We start from the raw sequence: 23,189 nt of genomic DNA, 5'->3' as shown, positions 1-23,189 counted from the left end.
GATTGTATTTATCATCATTAGTCATTTAGGTCAACATTGGATCATTCAGAGATCCTCACTGAACTTCTGGAGAGAGTTTGCTGCACTGAAAGTAAAGGGGCTGAATAATTTTGCACGCCCAATTCTTCAGTTTTTGATTTGTTAAAAAAGTTTGAAATATCCAATAAATGTCGTTCCACTTCATGATTGTGTCCCACTTGTTGTTGATTCTTCACAAAAAAAATACAGTTTTATATCTTTGTGTTTGAAGCCTGAAATGTGGCAAAAGGTCGCAAAGTTCAAGGGGGCCGAATACTTTCGCAAGGCACTGTATATATATTCAACCTTTATTTAACTACACAAGTCAGTTAAGAACAAATTCTTATTTACAATGACAGCCTACCCCAGACAAAACTGGGATGCAGTGACTTAGACCGCTGCGCCACTGATTCTACCTTTAGAAGCCAGACATGTCTATCTTTATACACTGAACAAAAATAAATGCAACATGTAAGGTATTGGTCCCATGTTTCATGAGCTGAAATAAAAGATCCCAGAAATGTTCAATGTGCATAAAAAGCATATTTCTCAGATTGTGCACAAATTTGTTTACATCTGTTTGTGAGCATTTCTCATTTTCCAAGATATTCCATCCACCTGACAGGTGTTGCATATCAAGAAGATGATTAAACAGCATGATCATTACACAGGTGCACCTTATGCTGGTGAAAAAAATAAGGCACATCTAAAATGTGCAGTTGTCACAACACAATGCAACAGATGTCTCAAGTTTTGAGGAAGCGTGCAATTGGCATGCTGACTACAGGAATTTCCACCAGAGCTGTTGGCAGAAAATGTAATGTTCATTTCTCTACCATAAGCCACCTCCAACATCGTTTTAGAGGATTTGGCAGTACGTCCAACCGGCCTCACAGCCGCAGACCACGTGTATGGCGTCGTGTGGGTGAGCGGTTTGCTGATGTCAATGTTGTGAACAGAGTGACACCTGGTGGAGGTGGGGTTATGGTATGTGCAGGCTGTTTTCAACTCTCTAAAGACAGCAGGAGTGGTAGAGATACTCTTAATGATCGGCTATGAAAAGCCAACTGACATTTACTCCTGAGGTGCTGACTTGCTGCACCCTCGACAACTACTGTGATTATTATTATTTGACCATGCTGGTCATTTATGAACATTTGAACATCTTGGCCACGTTCTGTTATAATCTCCACCCGGCACAGCCAGAAGAGGACTGGCCACCCCTCATAGCCTGGTTCCTCTCTAGGTTTCTTCCTATGTTCTGGCCTTTCTAGGGAACGTTTCCCAGACACCGTGCTTCTACACCTGCATTGGAGTTTTAGGCTGGGTTTCTGTACAGCACTTTGAGATATCAGCTGATGTACGAAGGGCTATATAAATACATTTGATTTGATAAGCCACGGACAACGAACACAATTGCATTTTATCGATGGCAATTTCAATGCAAAAAAAATACCGCGACGAGATCCTGAGGCCCATTGTGAAACCCATTTTATCTGTGACCAACAGATGCATATCTTTATTCCCAGTCATGTGAAATCCATAGATTAGGGGTGCATGTTGTATTTCTATTTTTGTTCAGTATAAATAACCACTATTTGGATAACCACTGTACGGCACAGAAGAACACAATGCAGAGATTTAACAACCTTCTACAATGAAGACTTAAAACATTGGACACTTACAATATGCACTTACTAATTTATTTGAAGTTAGGAAACCTCGTCCTCAACTGTCATATAACACTGTGTGTTATGCGTCATCTGTGTGCATTGTGCCGGAATGTCAATAAGAAAATAAATGAATGTGTCCTTCAAGATGCATTCGGGGCTTGATAAGTGCAGAAAGGCAAGCACTCCCAAGTCTTGACTCACTCAAAAGATGAAGCACCCACGTACTGTTTTCTTTCCATTTCACTTGTGTATCTGAACTTGACCAACCGTGTTAAAACCGAACGTTCTCAACCCATGAGCCTGAGCATACTCTTATACCACCTCCATAGATCTAGGTCAGGGTCTACAACGAGTACGGTTCACTCCAAAAGGGGTTTTCGGCTGTCCACATAGGAGAACCCTTTTTGGTTCCAAGTAGAACCGTTTTTGGTTCAAGGCTGGGTTGAAGATGGGAAGGGGAAGACAATGAAGTAATTCCATTTGGAAGTGTAAGAAAATAAACAAATTCATGGAACCAACTCCATTGATATCCTTCTAGCGCTTTTTTCTAAATTAGGAGTGCTGGTCCCAAAGAGTTATGGAATATTCAAATCCTCTTGTTTTAACCTAAATATTTTGAACCTAGGTTCAATGTAGAACCCTTTTGAATATCATGTACTCTCTGTGGAATGGATTCTACATGGAACCCAAAAGGGTTCTACCTGAAACCAAAAAGTGTTCTCCTATGGGGACAGCCGAAGAACCCTTTTAGGTTGTTAGATAACCTTTTTTTCTAAGAGTGTAGACAAACAACATGGGGGATCAATCTCTGAAGTATTCTGTAAACATTCACCTTATTCTCTGATTTAGACCCCACCTCATTGTTGTTTCAAGTAAACATTAGCTGTGCGAACAATATGGTGGATTGACTCTTGCTGAGCTTGGAGAATATGCAATTTCTCGTCTAAAATTGTATGGAATTGACTTTATTCTGGCTCTGGAATCTATGTTCTGTTCTCGTTGAAATGGCTCACCACCACTTATGATAAGGAGTGTACACCGTTTGTATCCGAGTGGTCTGTGAAGGTTTCAGGTTTAGCCTAGCTCTCTGTGGGCCTCTCTCTGGGACCTTTGACCTTTTTGCTCCTTGTATCCAAGTAGTAATGGGCTTGTTGGACACTGGTCTTTCTCCGGTAGACTTTGCCTCTCTCGATCTCTCTCATAAACCATGAAAAAGCTTTCAGTGCAGAACATCTTTCTGGCAGCCACTTGTTATGTGGTAGAATTCCAAGTCACACTCTAATAACTGTAACATCTTCTAATGTATCTGTTTTTTTGTTTTGCTGCAGGTCAAAGCGCCCATTTCCACTTTCCACATCCACCCAAAGAATGGATTCTCCCATGCAACAGATCCCTCACCAGAAGGTAAGCATGACCGCAGCCAGCAACACTCTGTTCAGTCTCACTCTCCCAACACATTCAGCACACCGAATGCTACGTTTTCATACTTCCCTAGTTGTAGAATTTGTTGCCCGCACTTATAAATAAAAGATACACACACTCTTCAGTCACACTCATATGGGATCGAAGTGGTTTGAGGACTTTCAGTGAAACCACTTCTTCCTTCCAGACCGGAGGCTTCATAGGGAGCTTCAGGAGGCTCCATGCAAAGTTCCTCAATTAGGGGTGTCAGGAGCCATAGAGGCAGCACAGCACATCCAGCTCTGAGGTCTGTAAGAACAGCCCTGGGCCGTGCTGGGCTGATCCGCTCAGGCACGGTCTATGTTGTCTCTCACTGCCCTCTACTGGAGATACTGGGGACAATGCAGCACCCTCCTTGCCTTCCAAGTTTAAGTTCAAACAGCTATATTTTTGAGTATCATATAGTACCTTTTGCGTTGTTCTCTCTGACCACGCCTCTATCTGTCTTCCCCCTTATCCACCTCACCCACGTCTCTTCCCTCCTGAAGGCTCAAACTACCAAAATAAATGGCGGCCTCTCGGCCTGCAATACCTCCTCCGCGTCACTAGAGGCGTCTGGCGAGAAAAACTCCTACTCGGGGTCGCCCACCAAGAGGCAAACTCCAAGCCCTGGGGGCAAGACGACCCCCACAAAGAAGGCACAGTATAACACTCCTATTGGGCTGTACTCAGCTGAGACCCTGCAAGAGATGGCTCAGCTCCAGGAGAGCCACAGAGGAAAGGGCTCTGCAGCAGGCCTCTCAGTGGGGTATGTAACCAAGTGGAACAGACAGTAGTAACAGCAGCACCAGGCCAGGCCTGGTGAACCCCATAGTGAAGAGGAGGGAGTGGGGTAGAAGCTCCGGCTCCGGGTGGAAGTTGCCTATAGGCTCTGGTGTCGTATTAGCCAGCCCTCTCCAAAGCCTAACCTTCAACATTCAGCACCCCCCTCAAAACTTACCATAGATCAGTGCCTATGGCCAACTTCACCCTACTCCAAGGGGCTTCACCCTACTCCACCCAGTCCCTGCTGCTCTGCTGACCGGCCCTCGTGGGGCAGAAGGATAGAAAGCCTCAGAACATTCAGATTTAGCTGTGTATTCTGATCCCGAGCTGGGCTCTAGACAGCCTGGTGACCCTAATGGGTTCTAGTGATTTAGGTTCCCCCAGAGGGGAATGTGCAGGGCAGGCAGCACAGTAAAGGCCCCTAGCTCAGGCTGTGGCCCTTCTCCAGGTAATACGAAGAGCCCCCGGGAGATTAGGTGTCCCCTCTGCCAAAATGTGAACATGTGACGTCCCAGGCAAGCCTTACAGTGCTTGTGTATATGAAGAGCTAACTATTGCTTTAAACGTGGCCAGGATGGACTGCACAGTGACATGGAGATTTGTTTTTAGTATGTGTCTGATGTGTCAGTTAAGCGCTAATAGCAGAACTTCTTTAATGTGAGAAAGTTGAATCGCTAAAAGAGGTGAATCGCTAAAAGAGGTGAATCGCTAAAAGAGGTGAATCGCTAAAAGAGGTGAATCGCTAAAAGAGGTGAATCGCTAATAGCAGGGTTTGCTATATCAGTCTTTGTGATGAATACAGGGAACTAGCATTCCCCTAGTTTTATCTAAAACAGAAAGCAGTCGCGTGACCTAATTAAAAAACCTCACACACATCTGAGGCATGGGGTTCCCACAATAATTGCGGAGTGCTATAAGACAACGTGACTATGGTTCAGGGCCAGCACCTGTTCTTGTTGTCTCTTTAAAAGGCCATGGAATGGCTAGGTTCAGGTTCCTCTCTGCTCTGCTCTGCTCCCATCTCTAAACATACAGCACCCCAATATGTCTGCCTCTGTCTGGTCTGACCCTCTCTCTTCACCTCTCTCCCTTTTATTTATTTCTCTATTTCGCTTTCTACCCTCGTCTACAAAACATACAGTACAAAGTTCTCTCTTTGGTCTGTTGCACTCTCTCTGCCACTTTCTTTATCACTTCATACCACTGCTCTGACGTAAAAATAGTATTTTAGCTCCACGTTATAGATTTAAAGAGCCTGCAATGCCACGGCTTTATATTAGTGATGGACAAGCCTCAGTAATGATCATAATCAAGAATGAACGGCAACAAAGGTGAAAACATATTTTTTTTCACTGATCTTTCACTGTTGCATTGTGTGATTCTCAGTATTCACCTTCACCCTCTTCCATCTATCTTTTATCCTTTCACGCCGAATAAGCGACCTCGGCGGTGGCGGGTGGTAGAGTGTAATTGCCTTGTTAATCACTGTCTCTTTCTCTCTCTCTCTCCTCTGCCGCCGACTCAGGTTATTTCCAACACTCCTGCCAAGTTAGTACCCTACCCTGCATGTGGCGTAGCAGCGTTCGCCCCCGAACGGTTCCGCGGTTCAGCTGCATGGTGTAGTGTGTCACGTTGACGTTATCGTGTCAGGCTCTGTGGTGTGAAGTGGATGTGCATCGTCTTGGCTTGTTGTGTAGTGATTATGCCTTTTTTGAGACAGATGAGCAGTTCTAGGATTGGTAATGATAATGATAGTTTTGGTTTGGTCTGTAATGGTTGTCAAAGTCCCAGAGAAAAAGGGGAGTGACCGTCTAATAAATCCTAACCTATCATAAAACAAATTTGCCTGTGATCATTAACTTGAAAACCCCTCGCAGACGAGATCCCTGTTCATTAATAGTGGTTTTGGGATATTTTGTATGAGAGAATAAAGGTCCCTTTCTGGCATTATGCTAAATTCTCCCATGAGCCATCAGCCATGTACATACAGTATGGCATTTAGGTGGAGCGTGTGGATGTGTGAAGTATTTGCTTGTGTAATTTACTTTTATTGGATAGATGGCTAATATGATGTAAAACAAACAAAAAACTGTCATTTGCTGATCGTTTTGAAACTGCATTTACTGCGTTGATCAACTGTGTTTTATTTGTGGGATTTGAATGATGATGCAGTGGTTCAATAAGTTAGCCTTTGTGCTTTTGTAACTTAGATGACAGCGCATGTTGATATTAACACATCCATTTGCTCTTCATCTTGATCAGTTTAGTTGTGGGCCAGCTGTAGAACATCATCTGAGCCTGTAGGCACCCACATACCTGGGAGGGCTGACCTGTATCTGGAGGGAAACCTGAGTGTGTGTGTGTGCAGATATGTGAGCTGTGCTGTGCCTGCTCTACTGGGGGATTTACAGAGCATGTTTGCTGTGTAACATACAGCGCCTCGATGGCTCTTTATCCGCCTTTCTTTTCAAAACCCCACGCTGTTGTAGTAGCAGATCTTTATGGGGGGAATTCTGACCCGTGTTAAGCACGAGTAAATGGAACTTAATTCCCTTTTTATGCACCATTTTCTCTCTGCACGTATTCAGAGGTTGAATTCAATTCATTCAGAGCAAGGTAGCCACACCTGCAGAGCACGTTACGTAGGTGAATAAGGTACGGCTGTATAGCAAATACTGAGAAGTGCATAGAAAAGGTGTGAATGTCCCCAGTCTTAATTGTCCCCTTTTGTGCATTAGCCAACTCCTTTGTTGTGCCACCCGGTGTTGTGTGCCGTACATGTTGATGTTCCGCATGGCATTATACACAACAGAGGAGTTGGCTAGAGCACAAACAGATCTGCTAACAGGCTATTACACTGTTTCACTTAACATCTCACACCATTTCTCCTTCCACTGCCACCCTCCTTCCTCACTTTCCTTCACTTTTCCCTCTTTCTCCGTCTTTACTTATTCTCCTCTTCACCCTAATCATCACTATCCTGACAACTTCCTCCAACCCTCTACCGCTCCACGACAGCAACGAGTATGTGCCCAGCTTCAACCCCATTGCGCTGAAGGACACTGCCCTGTCCACCCACAAGCCCATCGAGGTGAAGGGTCCTGGGGGCAAGGCCACCATAATCCATGCCCAGTACAACACCCCCATTAGCATGTACTCCCAGGACGCCATCATGGACGCCATCGCCGGACAGTCCAAGGGCCACGAGGCCGGGTAAGACCCTCCCTTCCTCTGCACTCCTTCCCTCACTTTCCTTCTCTTTCTACCTTTCCCCCAACCTGCATGACCTAAGTAGTACCCCTCCTTTCCTCTCCTTGGCTGGCTGTGCTGAACTAGCCTAGCACTACAGTGTAGTGTAGCCGCGCTGTGCTGGAGAAGCTAAAGCCGCAGACTTACTTTGTCAGGATGTCTTTTCAGGTCCTGATGATCTAGGATAGTTACCATCCTTTAAAATATTTCTACAGGACTGTATATCCTAAGTGTATTTTGTATGTGTCAAGACGGAACATACAACTCCGACTGTTTCAAGTAGGTAGCAGTGAGATCTGTTTGTTTAAGGGTGGTGTTTGTGGTGTGTTACTATTTGTATTGCCTGGAGGGGTTTGGTTTGATGCTCTAAGGCACACATGTAGATTTGTATTTTTAATTTTTTTTACAAAGGCATAGATGGTTTGGTTGTTTAGCAACAAAACCGACGTGTGCGCAAATATGGGGCAAAACAGACGGGGTTGGCTTAGATTCTTGACATGTAAGCGACAGTTGAAGTCGGAAGTTTACAAACACTTAGGATGGAGTCATTAATTTGTTTTTCAACCACTCCACACATGTCTTGTTAACAAACTATAGTTTTGGCAAGTCGGTTAGGATATCTATTTCGTGCTTGACACAAGTAATTTTTCCAACAATTGTTTACAGACAGATTATTTCACTTATAATTCACTGTATTACAATTCCAGTGGGATAGAAGTTTACATACACTAAACTGACTGTGCCTTTAAACAGCTTGGAAAATTCCATGGCTTTAGAAGCTTCTGATTGACATAATTTGAGTCAATTGGAGGTGTACTTGTGGATATATTTCAAGGCCTACCTTCAAACTCAGTGCCTCTTTGCTTGACATCATGGGAAAATCAAAAGAAATCAGCCAAGACCTCAAAAATAAAATTGTAGACGTCCACAAGTCTGGTTCATCCATGGGAGCAATTTCCAAACGCCTGAAGGTACCACGTTCATCTGTACAAACAATAGTACGCAAGTATAAACACCATGGGACCACGCAGCCGTCATACCGCTAAGGAAGGAGATGCATTCTGTCTCCTAGAGATTAACGTACTTTGGTGCGAAAAGTGCAACTCAATCCCAGAACAACAGCAAAAGACCTTGTGAAGATGCTGGAGGAAACAGGTGCAAAAGTATCTATATCCACAGTAAAATGAGTCCTATATCGACATAACCTGAAAGGCCGCTCAGCAAGGAAGACGCCACTGCTCCAAAACCGCCATAAAAAAGCCAGACTACGGTTTGCAACTGCACATGGGGACGAAGATCGTACTTTTTGGAGAAATGTCCTCTGGTCTGATGAAACAAAAATAGAACTGTTTGGTCATAATGATCATCGTTATGTTTGGAGGGAAAAGGGGGAGGCTTGTAAGCCGAAGAACCTCATCCCAACCGTGAAGCACGGGGGTGGCAGCATCATGTTGTGGGGGTGCTTTGTTGCAGGAGGGACTGATGCACTTTTATGTGGATATATTATGTGGATATTTTGAAGCAACATCTCAAGACATCAGTCAGGAAGTTAAAGTTTGGTCGCAAATGGGTCTTCCAAACGGACAATGACCCCAAGCATACTTCCAAAGTTGGGGCAAAATGGCTTAAGGACAACAAAGTCAAGGTATTGGAGTGGCCATTACAAAGCCCTGACCTCAATCCCATACAATATTTGTGGGCAGAACTGAAAAAGCGTGTGCAAGCAAGGAGGCCTACAAACCTGACTCAGTTACACCAGCTCTGTCAGGAGGAATGGACCAAAATTCACCCAACTTATTGTGGGAAGCTTGTGTAAGGCTACCCGAAATGTTTGACCCAAGTTAAACAATTTAAAGGCAATGCTACCGAATACTAATTGAATGTATGTAAACTTCTGACCCACTGGGAATGTGATAAAATAAATAAATAATTTTCTCTACTATTATTCTGACATTTCACATTCTTAAAATAAAGTGGTGATCCTAACTGACCTAAGACAGGGCTCTTTTACTAGGATTAAATGTCAGAAATTGTGAAAAAACTTAGTTCAAATGTATTTGGCTAAGGTGTATGTAAACTGCCGACTTCTTCAATTGTATATTTATGTTTATTGAAAAAATAAATGCCGTACCAGTCAAAAGTTTAGACACCTACTCATTCAAGGGTTTTTATTTATTCTAACAATTTTCTACATTGTAGAATAATAGTGAATAGATCAAAACTATGAAATAACACATGGAATCATGTAGTAACCAAAAATGTGTTAAACAAATCAAAATATATTTTAGATTCTTCAAAGTAGCCACCCTTTGCCTTGATAACAGCTTTGCACACTGTTGGCATTCTCTCAACCAGCTTCATGAGGAATGCTTTTCCAACAGTCTTGAAGGAGTTCCCACAAATGCTGAGCCCTTGTTGGCTGCTTTTCCTTCACTCTGTGGTCCAACTCATCCCAAACCATCTCAAATGGGTTGAGGTCTGGTGATTGTGGAGGCCAGGTCATATGATGCAGCACTCCATCACTCTCCTTCTTGGTCAAATAGCCCTTACACAGCTTGGAGGTGTGTTGGGTCATTGTCATGTTGAAAAACAAATGATAGTCCCACTAAGTGCAAACCAGACGGGATGGCGTATCGCTGCAGAATCCTTTGGTAGTCATGCTGGTTAAGTGTACCTCGAATTCCAAATAAATCACAGAGAGTTTCACCAGCAAAGCACCATCACACCTCCTCCTTCATGCTTCACGGTGGGAACCACACATGCGGAGATAATCCGTTCACTTACTCTGCGTCTCACAAAGACACAGCAGAGGTAACTCTGGGTCTTCCTTTCCTGTGGTGGTCCTCATGAGAGACAGTTTCATCATACCACAGCAGAGGTAACTCTGGGTCTTCCTTTCCTGTGGTGGTCCTCATGAGAGCCAGTTTCATCATACCACAGCAGAGGTAACTCTGGGTCTTCCTTTCCTGTGGTGGTCCTCATGAGAGCCAGTTTCATCATACCACAGCAGAGGTAACTCTGGGTCTTCCTTTCCTGTGGTGGTCCTCATGAGAGCCAGTTTCATCATACCACAGCAGAGGTAACTCTGGGTCTTCCTTTCCTGTGGTGGTCCTCATGAGAGCCAGTTTCATCATACCACAGCAGAGGTAACTCTGGGTCTTCCTTTCCTGTGGTGGTCCTCATGAGAGCCAGTTTCATCATACCACAGCAGAGGTAACTCTGGGTCTTCCTTTCCTGTGGTGGTCCTCATGAGAGCCAGTTTCATCATGGCGCTTGATGGTTTTTGCGACTGCACTTTGATTTGTTTAACAATTATTTTGGTTACTACATAATTCCATGTGTTATTTCATAGTTTTGATGTCTTCACTGCTATTCTACCATGTAGAAAATAGTACAAAAAAAGAAAAATACTTTAATGAGTAGTTGTGTCCAAACTTTTGACTGGTACTGTACATTTGCGCAATGAACACTTCTTGTCTCTCAAATTCATTGTTACAGTTGTTGGTTAGCTAGCTAGCAATTTTTTTTTTGCCATTTTAGCATTGTCATGAAATCAGTCAACACCTCAAAACATGACCTGGTATCAAGAACAAGTTGAAACGAGCCACTTACGATTCCCGACATTGCAGTTTCTTGTCATTGTTGGTAGCTATCTGGCCATCTAGAATAACAACAATATGCTGACTTCTGTTTTCGTGACGTTATCAGCTAACCAATCTATATTCCTTGTTACAAATGCAGGTCACCTGTGGCAATATTCAAGTATATTTGTTAGATTCCATCCATTCTATGAATGTCTTCATGCTGCTCACCTTCAAGCATAAAGCCACCCAATCACCTTTAGTCACCAAGCCTTCCCTGATCTTTTTGAATTTTAGTAATTTAGCAGACGCTCTTATCCAGAGCAACTAGGATTAAGTGCCTTGCTCAAGGGCACATCTGCATATTTTTCGCTAAGTCTGCTCTGGGATTCAAACCAGCGACATTTAGGTTACTGGCCCAACCCTCTTAATTAGGCTACCTGCCACCCTTTTACATACCCTCACCCACACTCATAATTGCCTTTCAAATACCTGAAGATCCCAGTACAGACATCCCAGTACAAAATGTATAGTTTAATGAAAGGGACTGTAAACTCTTGATTTGTATCATTGTATGTAAATATATAGACACACATGCTTCATGGAAACAGAGAACTTTCTTTAGAAATTGATAACCAGACACATTGTTTTGTTCATATGTGGAGAAAAGGGAAATTTCTCTTGGTGAGATTAACGAAAGCTGAGGGTCTCACTCTATGCCTTCCTTCCGCTACGGGACCCATATCTAATCCTCCCTCTTTCACTTCCTCGGTTCCTCCTCAACAAACCCAATCACCGCACTGTCCATCCCACCCACCATGCCATGCTGCTTCCCCCCCACCCCTCTCCATCCATCCACTGCCCCACCTCACCCCGCCCCACCCCTTCCCTGCCGAACAGAGAGGAAGTCCCAGCCGGCTCCCCCTTGGCGTAAGTAGACCGCTCTGTGACAACCTACGAAGCACAGCCTGTGTGCTGTCTCCTCCCTCCTTACGTCCGTTCCCCTCACTGCTAACCCACTACATCCTCACTCTGATTGGACATTTTGTTACCCATGGCAATTTTCTACACGCCACCAATTGGCGTGGTTTGTGGGTTGATGGAATGATGTCTAAAATTGCCCGGATGTTGCCTCTGCACCGTAATGCAACGATGACGTCATAGTTTGACGGGAGTCGATTGCAGAGCAGCTGTTTGTCGAGGACATCACTATAAGTATGGTGTTTTGATATTCAGGGATTGTGGGTCTTTATCAATGACTGATTACTAACAAACAATTTTTCATTCCGTTGGAAAATTGTGCTGAAATTGTATTGTGATTGAAATGCATGGAAAACAGACATGGATTCGTAGTTTTCCCTGCCAAACAAAGATTTTGTTTTTAGAAAAGCAGAGTGTGTTGCAAACCGATATTGCTCAACAGGTCAACCACAGAATCATAATTTTGTTATTTTGTTATTTTTTTAAAGTATTATTATTGTCTTGATATAGCAAACCGTTTCTTAGGCGGAGTCCACTGCCCTGCTGGCTACACAGGGACAATTTATGTTTCAAGGCACTCTGTAAAATAGATTTTATTGTCAGCTGCGACATTATCACAGGTCAGTAGTCTCTTGTATTGCAAAAGAACTGCATGATTTATATGGATATAAAAAGGAAATGAACGGAGGACGAACACATTAAGTGCCGGCCTCAATACTCTGAACCTCCCAATCAGTAATGTGCAACTGACCAGCACTAGCTATGCCATATACCAGGAACTATACTAGTTTAATAATGACACTAAACTGAATGTTCTGAGCTCTTTCCTCCTGCTAGAGGTACAGTATGTGTGTTTTTATTTTATGAAATTATATTTCTGAAATATGCTGTTGAGAAAAGATGCCACAGGGTTCGTTATGTAGCCATAGTGCTTCGCGTGCAAGCTTCTGCAAATAGGAAACTATTTGACAGCTTTTTACCATTCTATCACTGGTTTGTGTGAGCAGATGCTGGTGGATGCTGCTTTTCAATGTCCAGTTTTTAGCTCCTCTCTTGCAGCTCCCCTAATGCATGACCGAGCCTGTTTTTTACATCTCAAATTAAAAGTGAAGAGGGAGCCTTTGAAATAGATCCTCTCCCCATTCTCCTAAATGCTCCTTAGTCATCTAAGTAGGCTACAAAGGTTAGTTATAGTACTTTATATGTCTACACTCAGACATACCCCAGTAATAAACAATCACCACCAGACTGCAGTTTGTAACACTGTGATCAGAATTCGATTAACACCCCACATTTCCTATTCGCCCTGATTGCTGTCAGGCTATGGTGGGCATGAATTAGTGCCAGTGTGACGAGCCAGCTCTCTCTCTGTGGTTCCAGTTCGCTCCCAGTAAAAGATGCTCAGGTAGACAGTGCCTCCCCAGTTTATCAGGCTGTGATCAAGACTGCAGACAGGGACACGGAGTTGAATGACTGGGCCCGCAGCTCCTCCCAGGTGCAGTCCAAGTCCTTCCGCCTCCTCGCCCACATCACGGGAACGGAGTTCAGTAAGTAGTGCTGCTTTTCTATTTCTATTCTGTTCTTGTTTAATTTAGTTTAGTCTACCCCTCTTATCCTGCCACACACTCAGTTACTGATGGTTCTTCTCTCTCTCTCTCCCTCTCCGTTTAGTGCAAGACCCAGATGTGGAACATCTGAGGAAATCAAGGTAGGCAGCTAGCAGCAGCGACCGGTGTGGCCTAGCAAAAAGGCCGTATTTGGTCATTGCCCCAGATGATCCCAGAGCAGAGTTTCTGCTGTTAGCTAGTGGTCAAGGATCACTGAGTCACTCAGCCCTACCAAACGGCCCAGCTCCACACCACTCTCTGTGGTGAACTTGAAGGTTAGAGTGTGAGTCATGTCCTGCTGAGCCAACCGTGAGAATAGCATGAGGTGTTTCGACGCTGCAGTCCCCCTCACATGGATTACGGATAGCCCTCATGATGAGCCGTCTGTTAGACTCCTCTAGCTGAAATGCCACGTAACGTGTTGCTGCCACACACACAGAGCAGAAATATCCCTTTTTGTTTCTTCATGAGGGATTTCTCAAGCCTGGGCTTATTCCCTGATACAGTATGGTGCATGACATCATAGAGCCACCCAGTGGGGTTGTGTTGATTTGTGTTTGTTGAGGATTTGGGAGCCCCCAGTGCACTCTGACCCTCACATGACTCAGGCAGGGGAGTGGAGGCCACAGTCCCTAACCCGTCTCTCACCCCCCCCCCCCCCCTTTCTTCCTTTCTCTCTCTTCCCCCCATTTTCCTTTCTCTCTTTCCTCATGCCACAGGGAAAAGTTTGACACGGAATTTAAAGGTCCACGTTTTGCCAAATTGAAAAATTGGCACAATGGCCTGTCTGCTCAAATCCTAAACCTGCCAGAAAAAGCTGTGGTTTAAAATATGTGTCAGGCCGAACGTAACTGTAGCAACCAGAGAAGTGCAGAGCAGGTAAAACAGTTGGACTGTGAGTGAGGAGAAGGTCAGGCTAAAGATACTGGAATGTGAGTTCGTGGAAAGAGGGTTGTTCAATACTTGTTGATCACATGTTGTAGTGAAGATTTTAGCCCAATGTCATATTCCCTCCTTATTTTGGCTATTTAAGTTGATGCTAGCTTTCTAAAGTAATTGCAGCTGTATAAGAAAGTTGTATTGTATTTCAACCGTAAATTATCACTATTTGAGTTTGACATTGTGATAAGTATGAATAAAAACAATGCCACTAAATAAAAAATGTTCCTTTAGTTGCTTTCATATCAGATTGTTACTCTGAAAAGAGAAGAGATTATGTTTTGATGTAGCAGTTTACAGGCTTTAAATGGAAGTTATGGAGGAAATAGTTGCCTACCTTTATAGCATAGCAACCCAACACCCTCTTAGAGACAATAAACAATTATACATATGAGTCATCACAAACTTAACTTTCACAGGAACCATTTCACCAAGGAACCATTAAATAGAACTTAAACAAGATGTCAAGGGTCCAGTTAAGGATAAACAATTCCCCCATATCAGCAAACGTCGTATTGAATCTCAAGATGAATCCCTCACCGATGAAACATGGCGTGTTTGTTTCCTTACCCCCGGGCTCTGACTCATTGGAATGTGTGGAGAGCAGCAAACCCTTGCAGCCTATGAGAAAGTGAGGAATTTGAGATTTTCCCAGAGAAGATGAATGGCATAAAGTAAACTAAGGATAATTAGGAGTGCTGCCTGCATTGTGCAATGCACTGATCTTTAAACATATGAAAAGGATAGGGTCCAATCTGGCTCATGGCCAGATAGCCACGTGATTACGAGTATGACTTCAATCAGAAGGAAAATGATTGGATTCCATATTGACCATGACCTTGCTTTCGACATCAATGAGAGAAGGTCACCCATTTTCTTTGACGGTATCTTTTCAATTTCATCATTGGTAATTGAAAAGGTTTGAATAGCTGTTTTCTTTTAAGCTACCAAGGGCAGGGCTATTCACTATTTAAGCAAGTTGGTCAAGGATTTTTTTTTTCACAGAAGCTCCTGATAAAGTCCTTTTGGCATTTGAGCTGTTATATACACAACTTGACCTAGAAAGAAACGGAGAGATTTGATATAAAGCAGGTGGCTTTGCAAAACCTTTTCCATACATGATTCCAACCTACTGTATGTTGCATCATGTCAAGTGTTTTGTAAGATATCTATTACAAATACAATCTCAAAGCGATTGTTTAATGTTATCCCGAAAAGTTCTTTAGAAACACTGTAAAAATAAACCAAGCTAATTATCACATGACTCACAGAAGGATGAACTGACGTGCTTCATTGGTACACCTTTAGAAAACAGGGCTTTGTTCTTCTCCACACATGCCATTTAGTCTGTTCCACAGGGCCATTTTTTGTGTAATTATTGTACCGAACTCAGCCATCATTAGCTCTAGTATAATCATGCCATCAATTGTTAGCAATTGTTGATCGTCTGTTATTACGTAGAAGCAGTATTATATCAATGGTCTGTCCATGAGGCAAGAGTCTCTGTAGCTGCTAACTATAAGGAGGTCAGATGTGGCTGAAGTTAGGGACTATCATATCAGGATTCAAGCACAGCCGTCAGACAACACCCTGTTGGGTTTCGTCCCATCCTCCTGCATAAGAAAGGCGAACAGGAAGTCAAATATGTGAGTAGTGAGAGTCGGCGAGGCGATGTTTGAAGGTGTTGAAAGCCCTTTGAAAGATAACTCTGCTTGTCTGGTTGTAACATTAGGGGAACTGGTGTTACTTAGCTCTGCTGTGGGCTGATGAGTGGATTATTACTGGCCGTTTGTAACTGTTGGAAATCTCTGCTAACTGCCTCTTCCTTGCCTGGACATGCTCCTTGGCATCATTCCTCCTCCCCCTTCTTCTTCACCTCCCCTGAGGGATATTTCCACCTGCATGCAATGCATGCTGGGTAGACAGTGTGTTTGCACTGGAGTGCCTCTGGGTGGCTGACCCCCTCTCGCCCTTCATCACGCCTCCTCTTCCTCCTCTATCATACTCAGGCCTCAGTCTCCGCCCCACATACAAGATCTCCTTCTACACTTCAGTTCCATTCAGTATTCTGCTCCTCCTATCCCTCACTCCCTCTTTTTTTTTCATCACAGATTCTAGAACTGACACACCAGACAATCCAAAAACATCAGGACCTGCGCCATTGCTTCGCATCAAATTTCGGCACATCACTCCATAGCTATCTCATCCCACCCTCAACTCCAAATTAGTGGAAAGTAATTTGGTGTGTGTGCTCAGTTCCCGGCAGGATTTGTGTTTTTGCAGTTTGTGACTTCTCCGGACCTAGGGCTCATTTTCGGGACCTAGGGCTCATTTTCGGGACCTAGGGCTCATTTTAGGGGCCTAGGGCTCATGTGACTTCCTATTTCCTTAATGATTATTTTTGAAAATTATAATGTTTTCAAAAGCCTCAAGGACCCAACTGGTTGTCTCAATATTATAGAGGAGCTTGTGACAGTAGGCGATAAGAAGTTATGTTGTAGGTTTAATTCATGGGACTAATGACAGTTTTTGGCAATCAAGAAGGTAGAGTTAATGTAGACCTACTGTACGTCCCGTTTGAGAACCAGGTAAAGGGCACAGAGGGTGAGGGGTACCTGTGGACAGCTATGTGTTTGTGTCTGTCTTCATGTTGTGTGTCTGAATCATTGTGTTTCCTTGTCTTTAGTCTTGCCTGGATCACCTGTCAGTCAGTGTCTTCCTCATCTACGACAGGTCTCCAGTAACCCATCCATGCCCCTCCCTCAACCCCCTCCCACGAATCCTAACCTCCATGGTTAAAGCGCACTACTGCTTTGATGTACAGTAGACAGCTGAACATGGTAAAATACATACCTGTTTGATGTCTCTAAACCACCTAGTACTAGACCCATTGCTCCTGCCTTGACTATCTGTAATCTCAATTCTCATCCTCCTAATTGCCTGTAAGAGCATGCACCGGTCTCTCTCTCCCCCTTGCTAAAGACTCCCCTGCCCTTGCACTTGTCTGCCCACCTCACCAGTATCATGCAAACACACGCCAGTGTTTGCCTACCTACCGCGGAGTGGTCTCTCTCTCCCAGAGAATGAGGAGCAGAGTGAAATGGTAGGCGAGGTGTCAGGTTGCCTGCCCATGGAGCTGCCTTACTAACCCAGCTGCTTTAGTGGGAGATATCACAATTTCCCTTTGTTGACAGTTGTGCCAAGCAGATGTTACCAGTGGGGGGGCGCTATACATGTGTTACCCTTTAAAACTATCCTCAAATTAGTGTCCTCAAGTTTTTCCCTTCCACAGTGAGATAAAGTGAGAAATGAAATGGCGTCATTTAGTTTACGGATCAAGTATTTCAAATTCCAAACTGTTTATAGATCATTGGCATATGAAAGAGTGGTGCATGTATGCAATCTTCTATTTTGAACATAGTTCCCCTTGTGTTGTTAATCTGAGGCACCAGATTTTGACTTCAGCCTTCAAAGCACACTATCCTTAATCTGCCCCTAACTTGAAACTGTCATTCCCTCGGAAACATCTGGAAATACATCCCAGCAATTCAGCCAATGCAATCTATTAATCCTGCATGAAGAGGGTAAATGCGTGAAGAGGGTAAATGCATTTTGAAGGCCAGTGTCCTCAGTGTGTACCTAATGACCTGCACAGAATGCCCATTTATGTAAACCCCTTGTGAGGCAAGTCTGTGTGTCTGTGTGTGTGTCTGTGTACATGGCTGTCTGCGTTCAAATAGAGATCCAGTAGTATTGAAGTTAGATGTCTGTAACTATGTCAGATGAGTTAATGTCACTTATACCCAAGGATGGCCAGTTGAAACACAATTGAGAGGGGTTTCCTACACTCCCATCTGCTAAAAGGGACTTTGTTGAGGTCTCTCTAGAGCAGGGCTCTTCAACCCAGTTGCTGGAGAGACCCCCTCCTGTAGGTTTTCAATCCAACTCCTGTTGTAACAAACCTGATTCAGCTTATCAACCAGCTAATAATTAAAATCAGGTGTTCTAGATTATAATACTTTATCCTAGTAATAGGTTTCATTGGTTGGATTCAGAAGTAATTGAAGATAGAGGCTTTTGTATCTGTGTGACTGTGGCCTGTCCTGTCCTTGTACCCAGCCTCAAAGGCACTTCCTCTGTTAACTGTCACTCAAACTGAGAGCATCTACCACCTGTCTATCTGTGCTGATCCTCCCACCTCCCTTGCCAACACTCCACTCCTCGCTCCACACATCTAGCTATGAGACACACCATAGACAGACCCACTATCACTACAACCTAGGAGCACTTGCTAACCTCCAAAGTTCACCACAGAAAGTGATGAAGGGTTAAATGACCGCCTGAGACCACTGTTTCCTGGTCAGATTGATGTCCAGGAGAGGAGGTCAGGGTGCTGGAAGTGAGTAGGGGTCAGCCATCGGTCTACCACCACCAGGCCTGTTGCTGCTAGATGCCTGCCACCCTCTCTGTCCCCCAACCTGCACCAGCCTGGGCAGCTCCCCCTGGGCATTGCATTAATTCCGTTCTCCCCAGTCCTCAACCCCACCTTCTCCCACAGTCATTCACTCAATGTTTTGGCCTCATGTCAAAGTCAGCTGTGTTTAAATGTCAAGATCTGGGGAGCCGTCACTGTTCATTTTCACTCATGTTTAAAAGTAAATTCACAAATGTTCTGTAGCGTACACTCATTGATTAGGCCATGCTCACTGAGTGTGTTCATTTTTCTCTCCTTTTTGCTGTTATATATACTCTGTATATACTCTGTTTAATCCTTTTCCCCAACAGAGTTTATGGCTGAAACTCCCAACACCTTAGATTGTCTCTGATTATATTATATTAGTATGATACACTATACAGTTCCAAATCAATGTGTAATACACTGTGTTAATTGCGTAAGGACTGTGTATATCAAGCATATAGTGAGGTGGTTCCCTCTGACCCTGGACATGGTTGATGAAGCGCTTGTCTTGACGCAGTTATTTAATCATTCCCCATTATGCTCAATCGATTCCTGCAGTAGCAGCTAGGCAGCTTTCCATTAAGAGTGAAATACAACCAGGTATCACCCCACTCACCCCTGCCAGTCTCTGCGCTTTCTCCAGTGACTCACCCAAAATCGATAGTTCAAACATTCGTTTTTATCTTATTATGAGCAGATTGTGAGGGTTTTTTTTTCCCGCAGAGGGTTTATTTCCTCACCTCTGGCACTAAATCCTGATATTGAAAGATAAGACTTGTGAATAATTGTCATTGATTTATTTTCCTACTCTTTCTCCATTTGTTTCTTGATGGACATCCTTGCTTTGGGCTGAGCAATATCAAGGCTTTTGGTTTTGCATGCGATTGAGGCCATATAACCTTACAGGTCTATTTGTGCTGACATTAACCCTCTAGTTCATATATACACAGCCCTACATATGGATTTCGGCCCCAGACTGCTGATGGTTTTCTCTCAATGCAATTTAACCTCTTATGCAGTAGCCCTGTTGAGCATGCTCCAGTTTCCACCAGCCCCACACATGTCGCTCTCCCTGCTAGCGCTGCTTCGCCCAATCAGGCAGCTTCGCCTACTGCTGCTTACCAGTCTCCAGAGCCTGCCCCCGTAGACCATGAACCCACCCCTGAGAGGTAATTCTGTGTGGGTTGAACATTTTTGCCTGTTGTGGTTTTATTGTCCTCCGCCAACTGGGTGCTCTTCCCTTTAATTGGTGTGTAGCTATATTTGTGTGTGTACCTTCGTTGAGGGGGACTGTTTTGTTCTGATGTTTTCGTGATTGATTGAACATAGATTGAAATGTATGTTTTTGTTTTCATGCTAAACCGGTAAAAGGTTTCATGAGCAGTATGACATGTGTAAGTGGCTAGGGCTTTGGGTTTAGTACATTCACAAGGGAGAGTGTCCATATTCAGTGTCCAAGGTAAGTCAAACAGTCTGATGTTGTGATCACCTGGACTGTGTGGAACCTGTGAGGAGAGAGACACTGGGAAGACCTGACCTCCCATGTCTGTGAGCGGTGTGAGAACAGAGAGCCTCAATGGAGTGCTGTAGTCATACAGAGCGAGTCTGCAAAAACCATCATCCTTTAACCCTTAACGTCCTCATCATCATAACCATCCATCCATCTTAATCCGTTTTTTTTTTTTTTTACCAGCCTTAACACAACATATGCCCTGGGCCTGTGCAGGCTGTTGCTTCTGTAGTTGGTCATCACTGCCACTGCCTTGGAATCCTGGATTTGGTTTGTGGACCATTCCGAGCTGTGTTTATACACATTTTTTGGACCCTCAAAGATAACAATGTTTTGGCATTCACAGCAGATGAATGGTAGTTTGTCAGTAGGATGTCTAATGTTTATAAACGTTTTGTCTCCCATCTAGGGGACCAAGAAAGGCCATACGTATTGACATAGGACAAATATAATGTTGACAGTTAATTGAACATACAGTACCAGTCAAAAGTTTGGACACACCTACTCTTTCAAGGTTTTTTCTTTATTTTTACTATTTTCTACATTGTGGAATAATAGTGAAGACATCAAAATTATGAAATAACACATGGAATCATGTAGTAACCAACAAAGTGTTAAACAAATCAAAAGATATGTTATTTGAGATTCTTCAAAGTAGCCACCCTTTGCCTTGATGACAGCTTTGCACACTCTTGGCATTCTCTCAACTCGCTTCATGAGGTAGTCACCTTGAATGCATTTCAATTAACAGGTGTGCCTTGTTAAAGTTAATTTGTGGAATTTCTTTCCTGCTTAATGCATTTGAGCCAATCAGTTGGGTAGGGGTGGTATACAGAAGATCGCCCTATTTGGTAAAAGACCAAGTCCATATTATGTCAAGAACAGCTCAAATAAGCTAAGCGAAATGACAGTCCATCATTACTTTAAGACATAAAGGTCACTCAATGTGGAAAATTTCAAGAACTTTGAAAGTTTTTTTCAAGCACAGTTGCAAAAACCATCAAGTGCTATGATGAAACTGGCTCTCATAAGCACCACCACAGGAAAGAAAGACCCAGAGTTACCTCTGCTGCAGAGGATATGTTCATCAGTTACAGTTGAAGTCAGAAGTTTACATACACTTAGGTTGGAGTCATTAAAACTTGTTTTTCCAACCACTCCACAAATGTCTTGTTAACAAACTATAGTTTTGGCAAGTCGGTTAGAACATCTACTTCGTGCATGACACAAGTCATTTTTCAAACAATTGTTTACAGACATATTATTTAGCTTATAATTCACTGTATCACAATTCCAGTGGGTCAGAAGTTTACATACACCAAGTTGACTGTGCCTTTAAACAGCTTGTAAAATTCCAGAAAATGATCTCATGGCTTTAGAAGCTTCTGTTAGGCTAATTGACATCATTTGAGTCAATTGGAGGTGTACCTGTGGATGTATTTCAAGGCCTACCTTCAAACTCAGTGCCTCTTTGCTTGACATCATGGGAAATCAAAAGAAATCAGCCAAGACCTCAGAAAAAAAATTGTAGACCTCCACAAGTCTGGTTCATCCTTGGGAGCCATTTCCAAACGCCTGAAGGTACCATGTTCATCTGTAAAAACAATCGTACGAAAGTATAAACATCATGGGACCACGCAGCCGTCATACCGCTCAGGAAGGAGACGCATTCTGTCTCCTAGAGCTGGACGTACTTTGGTGCGAAAAGTGCAAATCATTCCCAGAACAACAGCAAAGGACCTTGTGAAGATGCTGGAGGAAACGGGTACAAAAGTATCTGTATCCACAGTAGAACGAGTCCTATATCGAGTCCTATATCGACAGATAGCTTGTGGAAGGCTACCCAAAACTTCTGTCCCAAGTTAAACAATTTAAAGGCAATACTACCAAATACTAATTGAGTGTAATGTAAACTTCTGACCCACTGAGAATGTGATGAAAGAAATAAAAGCTGAAATAAATTATTCTTTCTACTATTATTCTGACATTTCACATTCTTAAAATAAAGTGGTGATCCTAACTGACCTAAGACAGGGAATTTTTACTAGGATTAAATGTCAGTAATTGTGAAAAACTGAGTTTAAATGTATTTTGCTAAGGTGTATGTGAACTTCCGACTTCAACTGTAACTGCACCTCTGATTGCAGCCCAAATAAATGCTTCACAGAGTTCAAGTAACAGGCACATCTCAACATCAACTTTTCATAGGAAACTGGTTGAATCAGGCCACTATGGTCAAATTGTTGCAAAGAAACCACTACTAAAGGACACCAATAAGAAGAAGAGACTGGCTTGGGCCAAGAAACACGAGCAATGGACATTAGACCGGTGGAAATCTGTCCTTTTGTTCTGATGAGTCCAAATTTGAGATTTTTGGTTCCAACCACTGTGTCTTTGTGAGATGCAGAGTAGGTGACCTGGCCTCCAGAATCACCCGACCTCAACCCAATTGAGATGGTTTGGGATGAGTTGGACCGCAGAGTGAAGGAAAAGCAGCCAACAAGTGCTCAGCATGTGGGAACTCCTTCAAGACTGTTGGAAAAGCATTACTCATGAAGCTGGTTGAGAGAATGCCAAGAGCATGCAAAGCTGTCATCAAGGCAAAGGGTGGCTACTATGAAGAATCTCAAATATATTTAGATTCGTTCAACACTTTTTTTGTTGTTGGTTTCTACGTGATTCTAACTGTGTTATTTCATAGTTTTGATGTGTTCACTGTTATTCTACACTATTATTCTAAAATAAAGAAAAACCCTTGATTGAGTAGGTGTGACCAAACTTTTGATTGGTACTGTATCTAACACATCTATTAGGGACTATCCAAATAGTGTTGCCTTATTTTTTCCATTACAGTGTAGTATTTCAGAGAGGGTTTAAGATTGTATAAGAAATTCAAAGTAATCAATGTGTATGTGGAGTGAGCCCTAAACCGTCTCTCAAACCTCT

At 43.2% G+C, this 23,189-nt stretch overlaps 1 protein-coding gene across 19 annotated transcripts in view; it reads left to right on the top strand.

Moving 5' to 3' along the window:
- ldb3a (LIM domain binding 3a) overlaps nucleotides 1-23,189 on the top strand; it is a 69,247-nt gene that overhangs the window by 34,301 nt on the left and 11,757 nt on the right. For 4 of the 19 annotated variants that reach the window (XM_090238268.1, XM_090238248.1, XM_090238279.1 and 1 more), the window contains exons 4-10: nucleotides 3,020-3,095; nucleotides 5,443-5,465; nucleotides 6,936-7,130; nucleotides 11,648-11,677; nucleotides 13,109-13,275; nucleotides 13,400-13,436; nucleotides 14,055-14,497. In XM_090238268.1, coding sequence (XP_090094394.1) covers nucleotides 3,020-3,095; nucleotides 5,443-5,465; nucleotides 6,936-7,130; nucleotides 11,648-11,677; nucleotides 13,109-13,275; nucleotides 13,400-13,436; nucleotides 14,055-14,163 — 637 coding nt within the window. In that variant the 3' untranslated portion in view covers nucleotides 14,164-14,497. Of the gene's footprint in view, nucleotides 1-3,019; nucleotides 3,096-3,640; nucleotides 3,901-5,442; nucleotides 5,466-6,935; nucleotides 7,131-11,647; nucleotides 11,678-13,108; nucleotides 13,276-13,399; nucleotides 13,437-14,054; nucleotides 14,498-17,367; nucleotides 19,903-23,189 lie in introns of those variants that run through there. The other 15 variants (XM_090238302.1, XM_090238288.1, XM_090238313.1 and 12 more) reach the window with 6 other exon arrangements.

This window comes from Oncorhynchus mykiss, chromosome 1, assembly GCF_057628025.1.
Source record: "Oncorhynchus mykiss isolate SJ-2025 chromosome 1, ASM5762802v1, whole genome shotgun sequence".
Taxonomy (NCBI): domain Eukaryota; kingdom Metazoa; phylum Chordata; class Actinopteri; order Salmoniformes; family Salmonidae; genus Oncorhynchus; species Oncorhynchus mykiss.
This window is presented reverse-complemented; position numbering and strand designations above follow the sequence as displayed.